We start from the raw sequence: 18721 nt of genomic DNA, 5'->3' as shown, positions 1-18721 counted from the left end.
ATTATCATGCCATTTAATTGATTTGTCACCACCCTCAGTAGACCATCTGGTGATGGTTAGCCCAGGTGGTCTTCTCCCTACTTCCAGACAGTAAAATCATATTGAAACCAACATGATGGGAACTCTCTCCACACCACAAGGCCTGCTACAGCCTCACAGCACAGGAAGGAAATCTTGAGGGCATGAACAATTAGGGACCTGGAGATTACCTGAGAACCAGGTGATTGTCACCATCTTGTTTTGGTTGTCATAAGGAAGGGCATATGGGAAGAAGGAATAGGGACCAGGCTGTTTGGCTGACTCTCTACTCTTTAAATGGTGTTGAAATGCTTTCAAGTGGATTGGCAAAAGGTTGGTCTTCAGTGGACTGACTTAACCACAGCACTAAAACAGAAAATAGCATAAATTCTTATCAAGCTGCTTCAAAGCATTTGGCATAATGAATTCACGAGCCCAGATCTGCTCGGTGGTTCTTTCACTGGCTAGATCTGGAAGCATTACCCTTACACAGTTTGGCTTCCTCCAGGTCAGCATCCTGGACTCAAGGGAAACTCTCCTTTGGGCAAGTCCACAAATCAAAGCAATAAAACATTAGTGGAACAACCAATTGAATTTATGATGGGATTTTAAGACAAATATAAATGAGGGCTCTAGTTAATCACCATTTCCACATCGAGATGAGAAGGAACAAGGGCTAAGTCGTCCAGGAAATACATTTGGAAGAGTTTAGCATGATCCAGAGTGGAAGATTTATAATTCATGGTGCTGGAGAGGGAGAGAATTAGCATTGTGATAGAGCCCAAAGCAAAGAGAGGAAATAATAAAATAAATAAAATATAGAGCATAAAATTGAATGCTCAGTCTTGGATTCTACAAGTAAGGAATTGGGAGAAGCTACAGATGAAATAATATGCTACATAATCCAACTCCCTCTGGGATGTCTTTCTTTAGTATTCTGAGATTTCCATTTACCCACAGCCCTTGCTTGAATTGAAAAGTAAAGGGATTAAAAACAAAACCAGAAGTTTAAAGGAAGAACACAAATACACACATATTCAAGGTGGGCTGAGGGTCAGATGAAATCTCGGTTCTGGCTCAAGGCTTTGCAATTCCAAATGACTTAAGGCAGGATCCTGACAAAACAAGACTGAGGGGAATCTCAGGGGACCTGCTTCTCCAACTATGTGAGGCCCTCTACAGGAACCCCAGCAGTAGTTCCTAAGGCAAATCTTCCATGAATCCCTATCTATCTATAAAATGGGTATAACAAGCCCATTTTGTAGATTCCCTTGATAGAGAAGATGGGACAGACGAAGAATTGGCCAGTGGTAGGATGTCACAGTTGTGCTGTCACTAGGTAGGTACATCCTGGGTTCTTGATATGATATGCAGAAGCTGTGACATGTGACCCCTGAACTTTTTTCTGTGCTACCCCTCAGCCTCTCAAGGGTTTCTTTTATAACCCCTAGAGATCCCAGCACCTGGCTTCCTCCCCACTGCCATTTGCTGACCATTTAGACCCTATTCCTCTTGCGTCTAGAGCTTTTACCCGCTCTAGAATGAGAGGAATGTTGAGTTGGTTAAAACGGAGCACAAGTTTTCTTGCTAAATAAGCATGCTAAAAGAAACAGACCAAGCAGAAAAGCAGAAGCTGGAACGCCCTGCAATAAAATACCATCTCTTCTCTAGGAAGCTTCCCGGCACTCTCCAAATTCACCCCAGAACCTTCTACCCAAGGCGCCATGAACTACCAGCACAAACTCATTTCTTGCTTACTGCTTTGATGCCTGCATTTTCATAGTGATGGATCTCTCTCTCTCTCTCTCTCTCTCTCTCTCTCTCTCTCTCTCTCTCTCTCTCTCTGTGTGTGTGTGTGTGTGTGAGAGAGAGAGAGTGTGTGTGTGTGTGTGTGTGAGAGAGAGAGAGAGAGAGAGAGAGAGAGAGAGAGGGAGAGGGAGAGGGAGAGAGAGGGAGGGAGGGAGAGGGAGAAACCCACTCTGTAGCACAGAGTACCTCAAATTTACAATCCTCCTGTCTCAGCTTCCCAAGTGCTAGGGTTATTGGTATGTACCACCATGCCTGTGGGAGCCTGTCACTTGTAACATCATCTCCCACCTCAGCCTGAGAAGGTACGACAGGAAACCATGAGAAAGAGAGGGGAGGAAAAAGGCAAGTGAGAGCCTGTGTCCTTCTTGCTCATTCACAGCTAAAGAGGTTTCTGTCTATAGCACCATCTATCATCTTTAAGTATTTAAATATCCTCAGAATGTTTAGGGATGGTCTGGTTGAAATCTTAATACAGCTATGCCCTGAAAGGAGGAAGCCCAGATTAGGGTTATGTCAAACAGTAACATCATTGGGTTTTCCGGCTGCCCAGATGAATTGCGGGAAAAGCACAAGTGTACATATTTGTCTTCTCTAGGCATCTGAGGGATCAGTGTGCTTCCTTGTACTCATTAATATTCTTAAGATACAGATGGCCCGCCTTTCCAGAGACATTGGTCAGTGTGCCTGCGGGATTGTTTATTTTCATTTCAGTGCCATTTTTTCTTAGGCCAAGGTTTCAGTTGCCCTCCAAAAACTTAAAATAGCATCCTGTCAGGGTATGTTGAGGCTGCTAAGAACCTTTCCCGGTGCTAAGTGGTTCAGGCATTACCAGATGCCATGGAGCCAGATAGGGTGTTCCAAGGGGGACCATCTGGAAGGGGAGCGAGAAAAGAGAGAGGTATAAGAGGGAAAGACAAAGGGGGAATAAAGATACAGTGAAAAGGAGGAGAGAGAAGGAGAAACAGATGAGGAAAAGGAGGTGGAAGAAGAGAGGGGAGCTGGCCGAGAGAGATAAGAGAGAAGACAGAGGAAGAGAAAAGAGGGGTCCAGGAGGAGAGGACCAGGAGAGAAGCCACAGGAAGAGGTGGAGAAGGCAGGGCAAAGGGTAGCCTGGGCTGCTGGAGCCAGGCGTCCATGCTGATAGTTTTCATCTCTCCTCTGCAGACCCCACACTGTGGACACAGGAGCACGTGCGACAGTGGCTAGAGTGGGCCATAAAGGAATATGGCTTGATGGAGATCGACACCTCCTTCTTCCAAAACATGGACGGCAAGGAACTGTGTAAGATGAACAAGGACGACTTCCTCCGAGGCACCTCCCTCTACAACACCGAAGTGCTGTTGTCACACCTCAGTTACCTCAGGGAAAGTAAGTGAACCATGTGCTCCCATGGCTTGGGGGAGGTCCTGCCAGGTCCCCAAGAACCAGCCCAGGGGAAGGAGGTGGATACTTTCATAACTAGTCACCAGGGACATGTGATAAGGAGCAACACCCTTACTACTGAAACCTTGTCAACGTCACATGAGTTCCTACAAATCCCACAAAGGAAAGACCCAATCCAGGAGTGTCAACAGAAGCAAAAAAAGAAAAAAGAAAAAAGAAAAAAAAAGAAAAGGAAGGAAGGAAAATCACAAGGAGCTTGAACCTGGGGAAGATGACAACATAGACTAGATAGCCTCTGGGAAGATCTCTCTTCCAGAACCTTCCACTACCCAGCATTGTAGAGATAGAGGCTCTGATTGGAAGTTTTCTATGAAACATTAGAGTTCTTACTGGGAACTCTGAACTAGATATGGGATCTAGTCATTCTGATACCCCACCTCTACCCTAAGGGCTGCTTTCCCCACTGTCACAAGGCAAGGAGGATAGCTGGGGGCAAGGGTTTGTTAGGAGACACTGGAAGCTTTCCCAGAACAACCTGGACAGCAGAGAGAACTTTGGGGAGGGAAAGTTTAATAAAGAAGTTATTCAACAGGAGGCTCCCTAGTGCCAAGCAGCCACCAGTTCCATGTGGATTTCAATAGAGATGCAACGGAATCCCTTTGGACTTGCTAGTGACCTCAGCCTTAACTGTCCCGAAATCCATGCCAGGCTCTATCCCCATGCTATCTCCAAGTGCTGAAGGCATACTCAGTGGTCTGCAAAGATGAGCTGAAGCCACAGGAAGGCACATATGGGCTCATTCTGCATGAAGGCATTCCTATAGATAGCGATGTCAAAAAGAGGCTGGGCAGAACAAGATGCACCGTCCACTATGAATGGCCTATTTTGCCAGGGGTATTGCAAGAGTTAAATTTTGGGAAGGTTTGATGGTTTTAAGGCCCCTTCGAATGCTGAGACCCCAGACAACACTGCGGGGCTGTTTTACACGGGCTCATGGGCTCTGGGCTGGTTTACGCTGTACTGCGTCTCAATTGAATGTTTAATAGCTGTCATTGCAACCCATGGTCTCAGTGTAAGAGAGTGCCATGGAGAGCAGGGACAACACACACTGGCTGGAAAATTGAAAACAAAAATAAATGTATTTGGAAGTTTCCACCAGTGCCTCTGGGCCATCCAGCCACCTCTCAAAGGCAGCTGGTAATGCTGGGAGAGGGTATGCTAGCCCCACAGCAATGACCTCATGTCTGAGTTGCTGCAATATGAGGTCAGTCCAAGAAATAACAATTTTAAAAGGGGGCTGTTTTCTACCTAGTCTTCTCTAATTTTGGGATGATTAACATTTAACAATGATCTGTATTTCTCAGCCTCTAAATGCTTGATGAAAGGAAAACAAAACAGAAGTCTCTTTGAACAGAGTTCTGCCATGATCCACATGGGGTGGGCAGGGGATACAGTAGACATAGAGAGTGATCCTGGGAAGCAGAGGCCAGCGGCACAGAGCACAGCCTGACTCTCAGGCTCCTCCAGCATCTACTGTGACGGAGGTGGAGAGATCCTCGAGGGACAAGACATGACAGAGGCCTCAGTGAGCTCCAGACAAAGGACTCAATAATATTAGATTTCATGGTGGATGCCTGCGAGCAACATGTTCAAAAACATTTGGACTTCCTAAGAGGCAAGCCAATTCAGACCATGTGACCTCCAGGCCTGGATTTCTGACCCACCCATAAACAGCCCAAGTCCCCACTTCTTCTTTCTGTCACCAAAGAAGCTGAGCCACAAACATTGACATGAGACAGATACCTGCTTCTCAGAAGGCCCAGGAATACAATGAATCTGTCAGTGCTCACCATCACCCCTGGGTGGCCGCCTACAAGGGCAGATAAGAAGGGGTGAAGGGGTGAGCAGTTGGAGAGGAAGCAGGAGCAGAGTTTGGTGTTTGGAGGGTAGAACATAGCAAGAAAAACTGTGGATTCTCTCTCCTCCTAAGAATACATGTAAACATTATGGATGAGGCCATACAGCAATGTTTCCAGAGAGAGGACTACTGCGAGAAAGCTACCAGGGTTGAGAAGAGGTAGAACCAGCATGCATTTGGAAAGCCTTTGAAATCACAGGACAAATTTCCTGCATCTAGAGGATGGTGCCAGCAATAGTAGGTCTATATAGGAGAGCTTTTCTGGTAGTAAGATAGTTACTGTGGTAAAACATGAGATGTGCTTATGACACAAAGTTGAGTGGAAAGCTGTGTCTGTGGGCCAAAGTAAAAATTACAGTAGTTGCATTAAATTTACATTTTCTAAAATGCAGCAGAGACTATAATAATCTTCTGAGGCATCTAGATTTAAAATGATTCATATGGAATTTTTTCTGATTTGTTTTTCTTTTCTTCTTTAAATACACTTTCTACCTTGGAGTTCCAGCCTTCTAGAACCCACTGATTATCGGTATTAGTTGTCTGTGTAAACCCTATAGAAAGCCATATATCAGACACTGCCACCTCTATGGTGACCCAGAATTTTTTCCTGCTGTTCAACATGCTATTAAGTCTTTATGGCTTTTCTAGACTGACTTTCAAGTGCTGTTTCATGTTTAAGAGAAAGGCCAGGGTTTGACACAAGGTTGGGTAAGAGGAATGTTTGCTGCTTTTCAGCATCATCGTCGTGTTGAGAAACAGTTAGGGGCCTAAACATTCCCCCTTTTGGCAAGAAGTAGAGGGGAAAGAGCTGAGTCCCTCAGCACGGATGGGGGACACAGGGTAGAGGGATGTCAGCCCTAGAGAACCTAGGAGGAGCCAAAGCGTGAGTTGTTGGAAGCTGAGCTAGTGAGATGGCTCAATGGGTGAAGACACTTCTACAGTTCTGACATCATATTTACTTTCCCAAGAGACCTACCCTCTTCTTGTTGTCTAGGAAGAAAGCCATACTTTAAGTTCTCAAGGCTGAATTATAAATTAAAGAGGAGTTTCCCATGATAAGAAAGAAATAAAAGTATCCTGAGCCCCCTCTACACCCTCGGGATGGATGAGCCTTGCCTGAAGGTACCAGATCTTCCCATCTGGGCATCTCAGCTGTTCAGGATAGAGCACCTGCGTGACATCAGGAGGAAGACGGAGGGGCTGGAACTGACTAGGGTGCCAACAGTTATTGGAGCTGAGCTGGAATGTCTGAGGGAACAAGGCTCAGGCAGGCACCAGCCCCAGTGTCACAAACTACATATAGACAGGACACCCCCTCGTGGACACCATGGACACAACTCTGCGATCCCTGTGCATTGGCCAAAGCAGCTGAGGCAGTCTAGCTTCGGGACTGACCTCTGAGACTCGAATCATTGAAGCTTCCAGCTTGAGCTAAGGTCACTGCTGCAGAGGACCTGCCAACTTTGGTGGGAGACGTTTGAAAACGCCTGAATTAGGATGTGGACGCAGGAGAACCTGCACTGGGTTTGTCTCCCTCTCCTCACCCGGGCTAACCTCATCTCCAGCCTCCACCTCGAGGGCCAAACCAACTCCCCACAAAGCTTTCTATTTGTACTGTACCAACAGATACAGGCTTTCCAAAAACTCCTCTGAAACCTCCTGGATTGATGCCAGTTAAACCAAACCTACCCTCTCGCTCACCCGAACCTCCTCTCTTCTCCAAACTCTGGGTGTAATTGACAGATCCGCCAGAATCTTCTAGACACACCCACTGGACAGAGAGAGGCACTGTTTACAGTCGAGAATGTGGCAAGTGAGAGCTGTCTTTTCCCTTGCCAAGAGCAATGAGGCTGACCTTGGAGAAGCAGGGCTGTCTGTCCCTAGCTGACAGTTCAGCCACAGGGCCACTGGGGGGAGTTTGGGGATGTCTAGGAGCCCAAAAGCTCCTGGGCTGAACAGCCAGAAGCAGAAGAAAAGGGGTTTTGTTGTCCCTTTTCATTTTCAAAGGAACTGGTGGAATGTCCATCTGGGTCTGACCTGGGAAACATACTAAGAAACCGCATTTTTAAAACAGTAGCAGACCCACAGGATGAAATACATCAAGTGACAGGGACACCCCAGAAAAGATATCAATCTTGATTCCCATTTTTAATTTAAACTTAATGGAAAACACATTTTGCCTTCTAAGGTATTCCCACCTTCAGCCTCAGATGGTGGAGCAAAGGTGATGGCCCAGTCATTAAGCTGAGGAAGTGTTAAGTCTGGCCCGGGGAAAGGAGAGCAGGATTCCCATAAGATAAAGAGCCAGTGGCCTCAGACTCACCAGTAGCTGGCCATTTGTTCTTGTATAGAGAGCCCAACTCCCCTCCTCTGCCCTCCCAGTGTTCAGTCAGGGTTGCCCTAAGCACAGAGAAAGCGAGCTAGGAATCTATTGGCCGCCTGGGGTTAGGGACTTAGATGCTGCTGGGTTCTATGGTAACAGGAAGGGAGGCAGAGACAAAGGCTTTGGCACGGGTTCCCTCGCCTCCACTGATCCAGGTGTCCCAGATGAAAAGTAAGTTAGAGAGACCACAGAGCCGGAGGAAGCGCGGGCCTGTGAAGCCCCTTCCCATCTGCCCCTTCCTACCTCCTTTCAGATCCCAGAAATCCAGTTTAGGATGGACCCCAAAGAGAAAAATGACCTTGCTGGACTAGGGATGTAGCTTACTTGGTAGAGTGGTTGCCTAGCATGCAGGACACTCTGGGGTTGATCCTGTGCACCCTATAGCCTGGGTCTGGTGCCCAATCCTGTTATCTCTAGCACTTGGGAAGTGGAAGCAGAAGGATCAGAAATTTAAGATTATTCTGGACCATATAATGAATATTAAGCCAGCCTGGGATACTTGAGGCCCTGTCTCAATAAAGAAAAGAGGCAGCGGGAGAAGAGGAGGAAGAGGAACAGGAGAAAAGGAGGAAAGGAAGGAAAGGAAGAAAGAAAAGGAAAAACCAAAATTAATCTTGTCCTCAAGCTCTTTACTTGGAAGAGGCCACTCCACGCTCAGCAGCTACAGCTTCATGCATTGTAGAGCAAATGTGTCTCAGATCAACAGATACACATATATGCACATGTATGTATCCTGTCACACAGGCATAATGACTGAGTGGACAGCAGTTTAAATGAAGGCATAGCATGCAGGGAGTTATGACAATTGCAATGCACAACTAGCCCAAGGCACCTACATCTGCCTTCCAACGCCCTTTGTTTTCCTTCCTTCCTCCCTTCCTTCCTTCCTCCTTCCCTTCCTTTATTCCCTCCTTCCTCCTTCCCTTCCTCCTTCCCTTCCTTCCTCCCTTCTTCCCTTCCCTCCTTCCTTCCTCCTTTCATTCCTCCCTCCCTTCCTTCCTTCCCTCCTTCCTTTCTTTCTTTACATCTTTCTGAGACAGAGTTTCTTTGTGGATCTGTTACCAACCCTTTGAGTGATCCTCTTGTCTGAACCTCTGGCGTGTTGGAATAAACACCCACGCTTTCTTGCCCATCTTCCCTGTATTGGTTTAACCTAAAGGCTGCTTCAGCTTCCGAACGGAATACAGGTCTTACAGAGCAGCCAGTCAGTCCAACCTGTCCCTGTGTCCCTGTCTGTGTGGTCCTAAGCCTCGGACTTGACTTCTCTGAATGCTGATCTCAGCTATGGAAGGAGAGTAGGCGTGGCTCCTGCAAGAACGAGGTGATAGTGTGTGAGAGAATGTGGAAACAGCTTAGTTGAGAAAGTGCTTGCCATGCTAGCATGAAGACCTGCTTTTGGTCCCCAGAATCCAAGTAAAACAGCCAGTGATGGCAACATACCTTTGTTCCCAGTTCTGGGGAAGTGAAAGCAAGTGGATATCCCCATCCCCCACCCCTTGCTAGCCAGCCAGCCTGACCTAATGTGCTGACTCCAGGTCCCAGTGAGAGATTCTGTATTAAAAAACTAAGATGGATATATCCTGAGGAAGGGTACCTACATCTGCATGTGTAGGAGTTCACTCACACGTGAACACACAGACATGTGGCGTGCATGCACACATACGCACACACACTGTGTGTGTGTGTGTGTGTGTGTGTGTGTGTGTGTGTGTGCCTGGCAGTGCAAATGTAATTCAGCAGGGCTGCCCTATTAAGCCATTGACTGAGGCTGTTTGTGTAGGGAAACTACAGGATTCAGGGGCACTCGGAAAGCTTGGGTCAGAGCCTCAAAGCCAGAAGAAGAAACCCAAAGCCACCAAGTGGGAGGCCAGACTCCAGGAAGGACTTTCCTGCAACTGGACAAATTGCCTTAAAGGGGGGTATGCAGGAGGCACCCTTGGTAGCCTGAAGACCTGGCAAAATAAAAACAAATGAAAAGAAAACTTGTATCCCTGGGGAGACGCCAGCCCCTCCCCCATGGAGGTTTCCTCTCCTGCAGTGAAACTTGAACCAAGACAGTCTTGGGGCAAAATCTCTCCCCTAGGTTACCATGAAATATGTATTTCATGCAGGCTTTGTGGAGGTCAGGCGACCCTTTCTCTTGGCATTCTGGGAGTTTCCTGTGGCTTCATGTGTGCTCAGAAAGGAACTCTGCCCATGGAGAAATTTAATAAACGTGGTTTATCTGAGCCCTGTCTCTGGCCCGGCGTTGTGCTAATGACTCCTTGCTGCTCAGAGCCCATCATTTTTCTTTATTTGCTGTAGCAGCGAGGTTCTGCCTGAGGGAGAGAATGCCTGGGAAGGAGGCACAGACATTCTTGGTCTTACCCCTGAGAGGTTTGGGTATTCTCTTGGAACGTTTGCTTCCATCTCTGAGGCTCTGTCCAGTCACGGAGGATTATTTCTTGTTGCGGTAGAACCCATTCCTAGCTGGAATTCCAGGCGGCAAGGCCAGTGCCCGCAAGCTCTTGTGTAAAGGGTTTCCATTCTTTGTAACTAAAAGCAGTCATGAGAATGGCTAGCTGCGACTGAACACTTCAGACAAGTGAAGGTCTGTGCTGCACACCTTCTAGACTTGGTTTCCTTGGAGCCTCACAGCTGACATCCGCGTTCAGTAGGTGTTACTCTTCCCCCAGTATCGATGAGGGCCACGTGATCCAGAGGAGCTAGGCTGATGGATCTATACTCAGATGAACTAGCTATTTTAAGTAGGATAGCCTACACTAAAATGAACTTGTCACTTTGTCACTGATATTCTTGGGTGGGTGTGTCACTGAAAAAATGCTACCCAAATATCTGCACTTCAGCATATAGTGGTCTCTAAATGGCACATCTCCTGCTTTTCATCTGGGAGCTACTTCAGAGCTAGAAAGGACAGGTACCTAAGGCAGGAGTCTTATGTTCCAGGAGGAGTCCTTGGTTGCCCTGGACTCTGAATACTCATCCAGAACACTCGTGGGGGTCGGGGGAGGACACACACTACACTCTGCTTCTGAGACCCTCCTTGACTGACAAGTCAACAAGCCATTCCCAGCCTGGCCTCCAGTCAGTCCCCTTGGCCACATGCCCTAGGGACAGGAGTTGTTTAAATGGCTTTCTTAGCCTCAAACACATGTGTTAAGCTCATGCTATCCTTTGTCAAAGCAGATCCCAGCCCTGGTTTTGATGGCTTTTCAAAACGTCCCCAAGAGAATCATGAGAAGAATCCCAAAAATGCCTCCATTTTACAAATTAAAACTCTTGGGTTCACTTTAAACAAAGGGACAAATCTAGTTTTAGGAAAGAAAGGAGCATGTGTTTTACATGCAGTGACAACAAGAAACCAGTCATCCATTCCAAAAGGGTTCCCTGGAGTCTGATACAGAGATGTTTGCATCAAAGCTTCATAGAAGACCATACGTCAGCACACTGAGATGTCAGAGGAATCAGTGTGGGACACTGTGTGTGTTGTGTTCCGCTTTCCTAGCTACTGGGGGGAAGTTCCTATCACAGTATCACCACTCCAGAGGTGGTGTCCCCCAATCCGCTTATGAAGCAGACCACTCAAGGATCGGCAGGCCTCCTACTCGCCCCATATCTAAAGCCTCCTCTACTTAATACTAGGAAGCCTGACTCTCACACAGAGACCTTTGGGGAACCTTCTAGCTCTAAATTGAAGCATGACATTTAGCTTTTACCTTTATTTCAGGTTCACTGCTGGCCTACAATACAACCTCCCACACAGACCAGTCCTCGCGGCTGAGTGTCAAGGAAGGTAAGTCTGCCCGCCGTGTGTCCACATTCCCCCCACTACCAGACACAGCACAGTTCCATACTGTCCAAGCAGGTGGACAATGCCAGGTCTGGACACCAATGTCTTGCTCAGCAAACTATTTTTCTAGTACATAAAATTAAAAAAAAAATTCTAAGAAACATGTGTTCCCTCCTCCTGCCACAAGCTTCAAAATTACAAGAGAAGCTTTGAAATAGTTCATAAAAACATCACGATAATGTAATTTAAAGACATTGGCCCTAAAAGAAAAGGGTGCTGCCTTCAGAGAAAAATGGATTCTGACAACTTTCCAAGCTGACACTTGGGGGCTCTCCTGGTGAAGATAATGGAATGTGTGTCTGCCTTGTAAAGTTTCGTTTTGGGGGTTTTCTTCTAAAAAAATTTTAGCATTGTCAATTCATGTTTAAAGTGGTGGTTTGAAGATTTGGTCTAGAATAGGTTAGTTTGATCTAGTTTGGCTTTATTTAATCAAACCATTCATTTGGTTTTGGTCAGAAAGAAAGAAAACAGTCTCAAAAAATGGTTTTAGTGAACTTCAAAGTAATGTCTCAAAGTCTTCATCAGCAGGGGCTGAAGCTCCAACTAGTCAGGAGAATGCTTGCCAGAATGTGTGAGGCCTTGGGTTTGATCCAGCATTACACACACACACACACACACACACACACACACACACTGACACACACTCACTCACACTCACACTGACACACACTCACACACAGAGAGGAACTTGCTCATTTATTTATGACATTAATATTGCAGAATTGGATCAGATACTGTCTGATTTTAAGATTTAAATGGATGAATCATTCATGATATCTGGTTAACTAATGGGGAAAAGTGAAATCAAATAATTATTAGAAACCAGTGAAAGTGAAAACAAATCTTCTGATAGCAACAAAAGGAGTCCACAAATGAAAACTTTCGAGCAGGGCTGGTGTGGCGACGGGAGTATGACAGACACTCTTCCGCCCTACTTTTTCTTGACCTACACCTGCTACAAAATTGGACAGAGACAAAAAGGGTTCAGCACTGTTGCAGGCCAGACTCTGGAAAGAGAACATTTGCTTCCAGTGTCTCATGTGCTATGAAGGGAGCGGAATCCCAAACATCTCCAAACGTCTCCCTCAAGACCACACTTTCAGTCATACAGCTTATGATTTGATAAGGACCAGGACCTTTAGTGGAAGGATTATACAATATAATGAGTCTGCTTTTAGCTGGTTTTGTTTTTCCTTTCTTCTCTATTACCCAACCTAGTCTTGTTTTGGCTACTGATTCCCCAATTCAGATACTTAATTCGTCATGAGAACTGAAGCTCTGCCCACTCATTCTACAGCCTGGTGATCTGTACCAGAGAATATTTACTTTCATGACACTGAGGTCTGGTCACTTGGCTTCATCACATCCAGGTTCTCAGACTCGGTGTCAGGTGCAGAGCTCTAAGAAGGGTCAATCACAGACTCTAGAGCTCTCGGCTTCTGACAACAATAGGGCTACAGCTTGCAGGCTTGGAAAGAAGGGAAAGTACCAATGAAGAGGGGGAGAAAGAGAAGGAGAGCGAGGAGGAAAGGGAAAGGAGGGGAGTGGAAGAGAGGAGAGGAAGAAAGAAAGGGAATGAGGGAAGACCATGAAGGAGGGGGAAGGAAAGGCAAGCTTTTGAACCACTGAATTGAGATTTAGTGTAGCATGCTGGTACCGTCAAAATAAGCCAATGAGACTTTGGGCTAGAGAAAACCAATGTGCTGTTTGTTCATAGTGGGCTAAAATACAGGCTTAGGCTGTAAAAAAAAAACTGGTTTAGAGACATAGAAATGTGTTGCAAACCCACTCCTTCCTGCTGAGAAGTCCGGCCCAGCTCCTGACCCTCTGCTCTACCTGCCAGGCGAGCCCCTCCTCCGCTGGCCCTTTTGTGTGGAGAGTGCATTTGTCTCGCTGCTGCCTCATTCAGTTAGCTTGCAGGAGCCGCCAGCTCCTACTGGGTAGCAAGACTCTTCTGAAATGAATTGACTGCAGCATCCAGGCGACCGCTCCGGCTGCCCCATTCAGGTGGTGCAGGGCATTTATCTCCCAGCCTCGGCCCTGGCCTCTAGAGACGATTAAGCTTGGGCTTTGCAGGTGCATCTTTTGTCCCCAGTCAAGCCCTCCACTTAAGCGGCTGCCTTCCCCTTTCGAGGTAGTCTGGCTGAACAACCCAGCCTGCCACAAAACCCAGTACATTAGCAATACAAAGCTAACAGCCCCCCACTCCCTTTCACCCCCCCCCCACCTCACGACGGCCTCTCTTCTTCCCTAATAGCTATCTTTATTTCTGCTAATAGTAAATGAAGAAAGAAATAGAAGACATCAATGCCACCTTGACTCCGTCTCTCTTAAATAAGAGGCGCACGCTGCACTCAAATCGGAGCTGGGCGTGTGCCCACGGGTGCCCCTGCTCCCTGCCCCACAAAGGGCAGGTGCTGGCTGGCATCGTGCACAAAGGAAAGAGGAGGCGATGTCTGTCCCTGCGTCTTCCTGGTACTTAGCAACCACAATGCTGTTTTGGTTCAGATCAGCATGACCACCCTTCTAGACCATCTCTCGGGAAAACTAACTGCAGATATGGAAAGGTCATTTCATGCAGAAAGTAAGGTGATATTTCAAAAAATGAATTTCCACAGATCTTTGTGTGCTTAAACATGTTGAGGGTCCCAGTTGACCCCAGATGGAGCTGTTGAGTATTCTCAAATTTAATGTCCTTTAAAAAAATCCACAAAGACAAGAAGTTATTGGCACCCACTTCCACAGCAGCCAGAGCTGTCGCTTATGTATAGGATTTGGGAGTGTGACAGGCAAGTCACATACTTCCTTTTGGGCTTTGCACCTTTCTGTGAATCAGCTGTTATTGTTTCCATTCTGTAAAGAAAGATGAGACAAGATGGAGGTAGCTGCCTGAACAGTTTTGTGGCTCCTCGGTGTATGACAAGGAAAATCCCCCTTCACTAAATGTCACTGTCATAGGAGAGAGATGTGGTTGTTACTAGAGGCTGACAAGGACAGGAAAGGAAAGATTATGGGGAGGGAGTGGCTGGTGGAGACAGTGGTGCAGTTGGAACCAAGGAAAATTTTCTAGAACACAGTAGGAAAACTATGGTTGACAATAATTGATTCAATATTTCAGAACAGCCAGTAGGAGGATTTTGGGTACTACCAATAAAACAATTGTCTACGTGTGACTACATATTTGAGGGTGTGTGCACGTGCACATGTGGATGCGTGTACACATATGTTCACATGCATGTGGAGACTAGGGGTTGATGTCAGGTGTTTCCCTGGGCTGCCTTCCACTCTGATTTTTTTGAGACATGGTCTCTCGTTGACTTTGGAACTTAATCCACTGAGCTATGTTAGCTGCCCAGTGAAGCCCAGAATTTCTCCTTCTCAGCTTTGGGATCACAGACCCACACTGCAGCAGGCTAGAAATGGATGCCAGGGATCCAAATTTGGATTTCCATGCTTGATCCACAGGCACTTTGCCACATGAGCCATCTCCCCGGCCCTAGGAATTCAGTGGTGAAGTGGCAGATACGCCACTGACTTTGATTGTCACATATTGCATATATGCTTCGTAATAGCAGGTACATAGACATTGTAATTTGTAAAATCTTAAAGCATGTATAATTTAATAGCCCTCGTTGCCAAAGTCCCTTCTCAAAAAATACAGTCTTTCCCTTCTAGCTATCTTTTCTTAAACGCAATTTGGTGCAGACATTTGAACTTCTGAAGCATTCCTTTCCGTCCCTGTCGTTTTCACCGCCGCCTCCAGCTACGTCTCTGCTCTCTTTCCAGAAATGAGTTCATACACAGCCTCCACTTGGCCCTACCCTGGGTCTTGACTGCACAGAGAGCCCCTTGTAGAGTTTGTGAAACACTGATGTCCTAGGACAAGTCCTCTGTGACTGGACTCCCCTCTCTGGAGCAACCAGGAGCCCTGGAGCTCACGGGATGGAAATGAGGGCTGGCTCCCAGAGACTGCAGGCAGGGAGAAGGGCTTGGGTTGACTGGAAGTAGAAATGGCACTGGAGACTGAAGCTGGTGACAACTTCCCTGCCTTGGAGCGTTCAGGGTGCCGCTGAGTTAGACACTTGAAAGCATTGCAAATGGTCGGTTCTATTTAAAAAACGTAAATGCAAAAAATAAACACAAATACTGATGCCCAGGCCCTAACAGAATGGATTTGTTCTAAGTCTCTACTGGCTGCCTACAAAGCCCTAGGAATATTTTTTCCTTAAGTTCTCCAGACTTCTCCTAGCCTGCTACCTAGCTTGATGAGCCCTGCTTCATAGTACAGAAGAAGAGTGACCAGCACATCTCAGGGCTACTCCAGGTCTTTCTGGCTCCTTCTGACCTTGCATGTCCCCAGGTCATCCCAGACAGATTGTATACTGATTGTAAGCATTGGTGAGCGAAATGACACTTGCCGTTGATAATGTCATTATTGCTGTGATTGACAACTGGGCATGAGTGTAGCATCTGACATCCCAGAACCCTACTTCTGTGTCCTCATTTGGCCCTCTAAGGAGAGACCAGGTGTTGCTAACTTGAGTTTATGGACAAATACTGAAGATCTAGAAGCTAAGCTTGACTCCTCTCTCCTCTTCCCAGTCCTGCATGCTGCAATTTGGAGTGCTGCTGCAGATCCTGGGTTGCAGGCCCAAGGTCCCAGCTCCCAGATCCTCTGTGGTTTTCTGCCATGTGCCCACCAGCCCCACAACAGGCGAGAGTGAGCCACTCTCTTCAGAACTCCTCTTCACGCCTAAGGCCCTCATTTCCTTAGCTCTCATCCGGCATCTGTCTAAATACCTCTAACTCTGCAAATGGCAGAGGGTATGGAGCTCCTTGTTTATTAACTCCTGGAACTCATAACTGCCAAGGACAGGCTGGTGGAGTGCAGAGCTCCTAGCCCCCACCTGGAGCCTCTGATGCAGATGTGAAAACTGAAAACCGCTGCCCCAGCTGCCAAGGGCGGATGGTCTGCAGAAGCTTCATCGCTGGCAGCTACCTTGACTGATGGATAAAAAGTCTGTCTCCTTTCTTGCCAAGGATTGAGAAGAGGAGACTAAATCACCTCTGTGTCCCGTATGCAGAATGCCTGACTGGCATTTATGGACCATGGTATACTTGAGAGAGCTTCTCCTCTCAAGAATAACAAGGACAAGGGCCAAGCATGGACGAGCAATCCTTCTCTGTAGCCTTTGATTATTTACCAAACGTTTTCACATCCGTTATCCATTTGTGCCTCACACCATCACCATGAGACCGCAGGTCTGTTACCTTTTTGTTCCCATTCTGCAGATCAGGGCAATAAGGACAAGGGGTCACAGTATTCCTTACATGATGTCCTTGTTTGGACGCAGAACAGAACTCAACCCAGCACAGGTTTTCTTTGCTCCTTTGGTGGCTGCTTCCCACATTTTAATCTCAACATCTTTTTTTTTCTTTTGCACAAACTTTTTTTTATTTAAATTAGAAACAAGCTTGCTTCACATGTCAAGCCCAGCTCCCTTTCTCTCCCCCCTCCCCGTCCCCCACAATCTCAACATCTTAAACATTCGTTGACGGATATCTTCTGTTCACCTAAGATAGACAGACACTACCTTCCATTTCGGTGTCGTGCTAATGAAACTACAGTGTGCCCATGGGCAAGGGTTTGCTTTTTCTGCCTCAGTGTAGTATTTGTGTTTCGGTCACAATACCCAGTAGAAATAACACAACAGGAAAGGATAGAAACGTTGTGGTTTCGGAGAAATCTCAGTGCATCATGGGGAATGGGAGTGTGTGCTGATGATGAGGATAGCACGTAGTAGTGGACAGCACTTAGTAGTGGACAGCACGTAGTAGGTGGACAGCATGTAGTAGTGGGCATTCATGTGGTGATAGACCAGGAGGCAAGAGCTAGACAGGGATCAAGGGTTAAGCTATACCCTTTAATGATCTACCCCTAGAGACCCACTTCCTCCAGCCAGTCTCTATCTCTTAAAGATTCCACGAAATTGTACCACCCACTGGGTAGCAAGCATCCAAAACATGAGCCTGGGGGAGACATTTCCGATTAAGCCCACAACACTCCATTTCCTCCCGTAAAAAATGAGGGTAATTGCATACCCTTGTGAGTCAGCATGATGTCTGACACACCAAAAAGTGCTTGATAAAATTATATTAATAACAGCACATTATTGTGATTTATGGCAAAAATTATAATGGTAATTAACATTATTGCTGGGAAAATAGCCCAATATATTTGAGTGTTACCAACTGCTACTGATGGGAAGACACTGCGCTGTATAATGGGTTGTGCAGCACTGTGTAGGATGCTCTACCATAGCTGAGATAGTCAAGTTGCTTGAAAACTTCCTAGGGAGAGATGCCTATGAAACACCAAGAAATGCCATAAAACCACATTCACAAATGCAAAGTCACTTGTCACATTCAAGATCTCTGAGGGTAAGAAAGGAATCAAAACCTAGGGAGTGCTACAGCTGAAAATCTCCTGAATACCTTCTATATGGCAAGAAATGAGAGGCCATAAAATGTGTGGGCCCAGCCAAAGTCACACACTATCCTGAAAAAGTCAATGACCAGAAACAGTTCTGACCACTAGCTACCTGTATAAGATTATAACCTTTTATTTGTAATGTTTTAATGTATGATATGGGTGTTTCCATATGCCATAGCTCTATTGTAGCTATCAGAGACAACTCATGTAAACTTAGTCCCTTCTCTCAAGTTCTAGGATTTGAACTCAGGTCTTCAAGCTTAGCAGCAAGTGCCTTTATCCACTGGGCCATCTCTCTGTCCCTGTATATTCATGCAAATGATGCAGATGGCCAGTACCTTAGTGAGGAATGAACTCAAAATCTGTGACTCATCCTCTCCTCTCCCAGTCATTCATTGGTTCCTCCACTTTGGGGGGATTTGCTCCATATACTACATCTTCCTGGATGCTGGAAATATGATAACCAAGAGACGCCAATCAAACAGACTCAGAGACGAACAGTATGGTCTTGGAAGGTCGCCCTGCTGCCCCCTGCAGACAGCCTCCCCATTGGTGTTCTGGATGTTATCATTAGAGAGTTTGTGGTGAGATGTGGAAGACGCTGGAAGAGCTGGACACAGATATACAAATGAAGGGGTAACGAGTGTGGGGTATGTGTGTATGCACTGTCACATGGAGCCCTGTGTGATATAGGGTGTATTTTTGAAAAGGTTAAGTCCCTAAGCAAATGAACAAAGTGTCAATGGGTGGCATGTATGAGGGAGGAATCCTTGGGTAGGTCTCTAGCTGTGGTTTCCACAGATCTGGGAGACAATGTGCCTAGGTATTTCATGGGGAGACCGGAAGCCCAGTTACGGGCCAGAAGCA

The 18721-nt window shown here is 46.5% G+C and overlaps 1 protein-coding gene across 1 annotated transcript in view; it reads left to right on the top strand.

Moving 5' to 3' along the window:
• The window catches only part of Fli1 (Fli-1 proto-oncogene, ETS transcription factor), a 118293-nt gene that overhangs the window by 77705 nt on the left and 21867 nt on the right, over positions 1-18721 (top strand). Inside the window, 2 exon segments of the mRNA XM_040729884.1 lie at positions 2992-3195; positions 11239-11304. Of these exon segments, the coding sequence (XP_040585818.1) occupies positions 2992-3195; positions 11239-11304 (270 nt within the window).

The sequence above is a fragment of the Mesocricetus auratus genome, unplaced genomic scaffold (assembly GCF_017639785.1).
Source record: "Mesocricetus auratus isolate SY011 unplaced genomic scaffold, BCM_Maur_2.0 Super-Scaffold_100022, whole genome shotgun sequence".
NCBI lineage: Eukaryota > Metazoa > Chordata > Mammalia > Rodentia > Cricetidae > Mesocricetus > Mesocricetus auratus.
The sequence above is the reverse complement of the archived record's forward strand: the minus strand, read 5'-3'. Positions and strand labels throughout refer to the sequence as shown.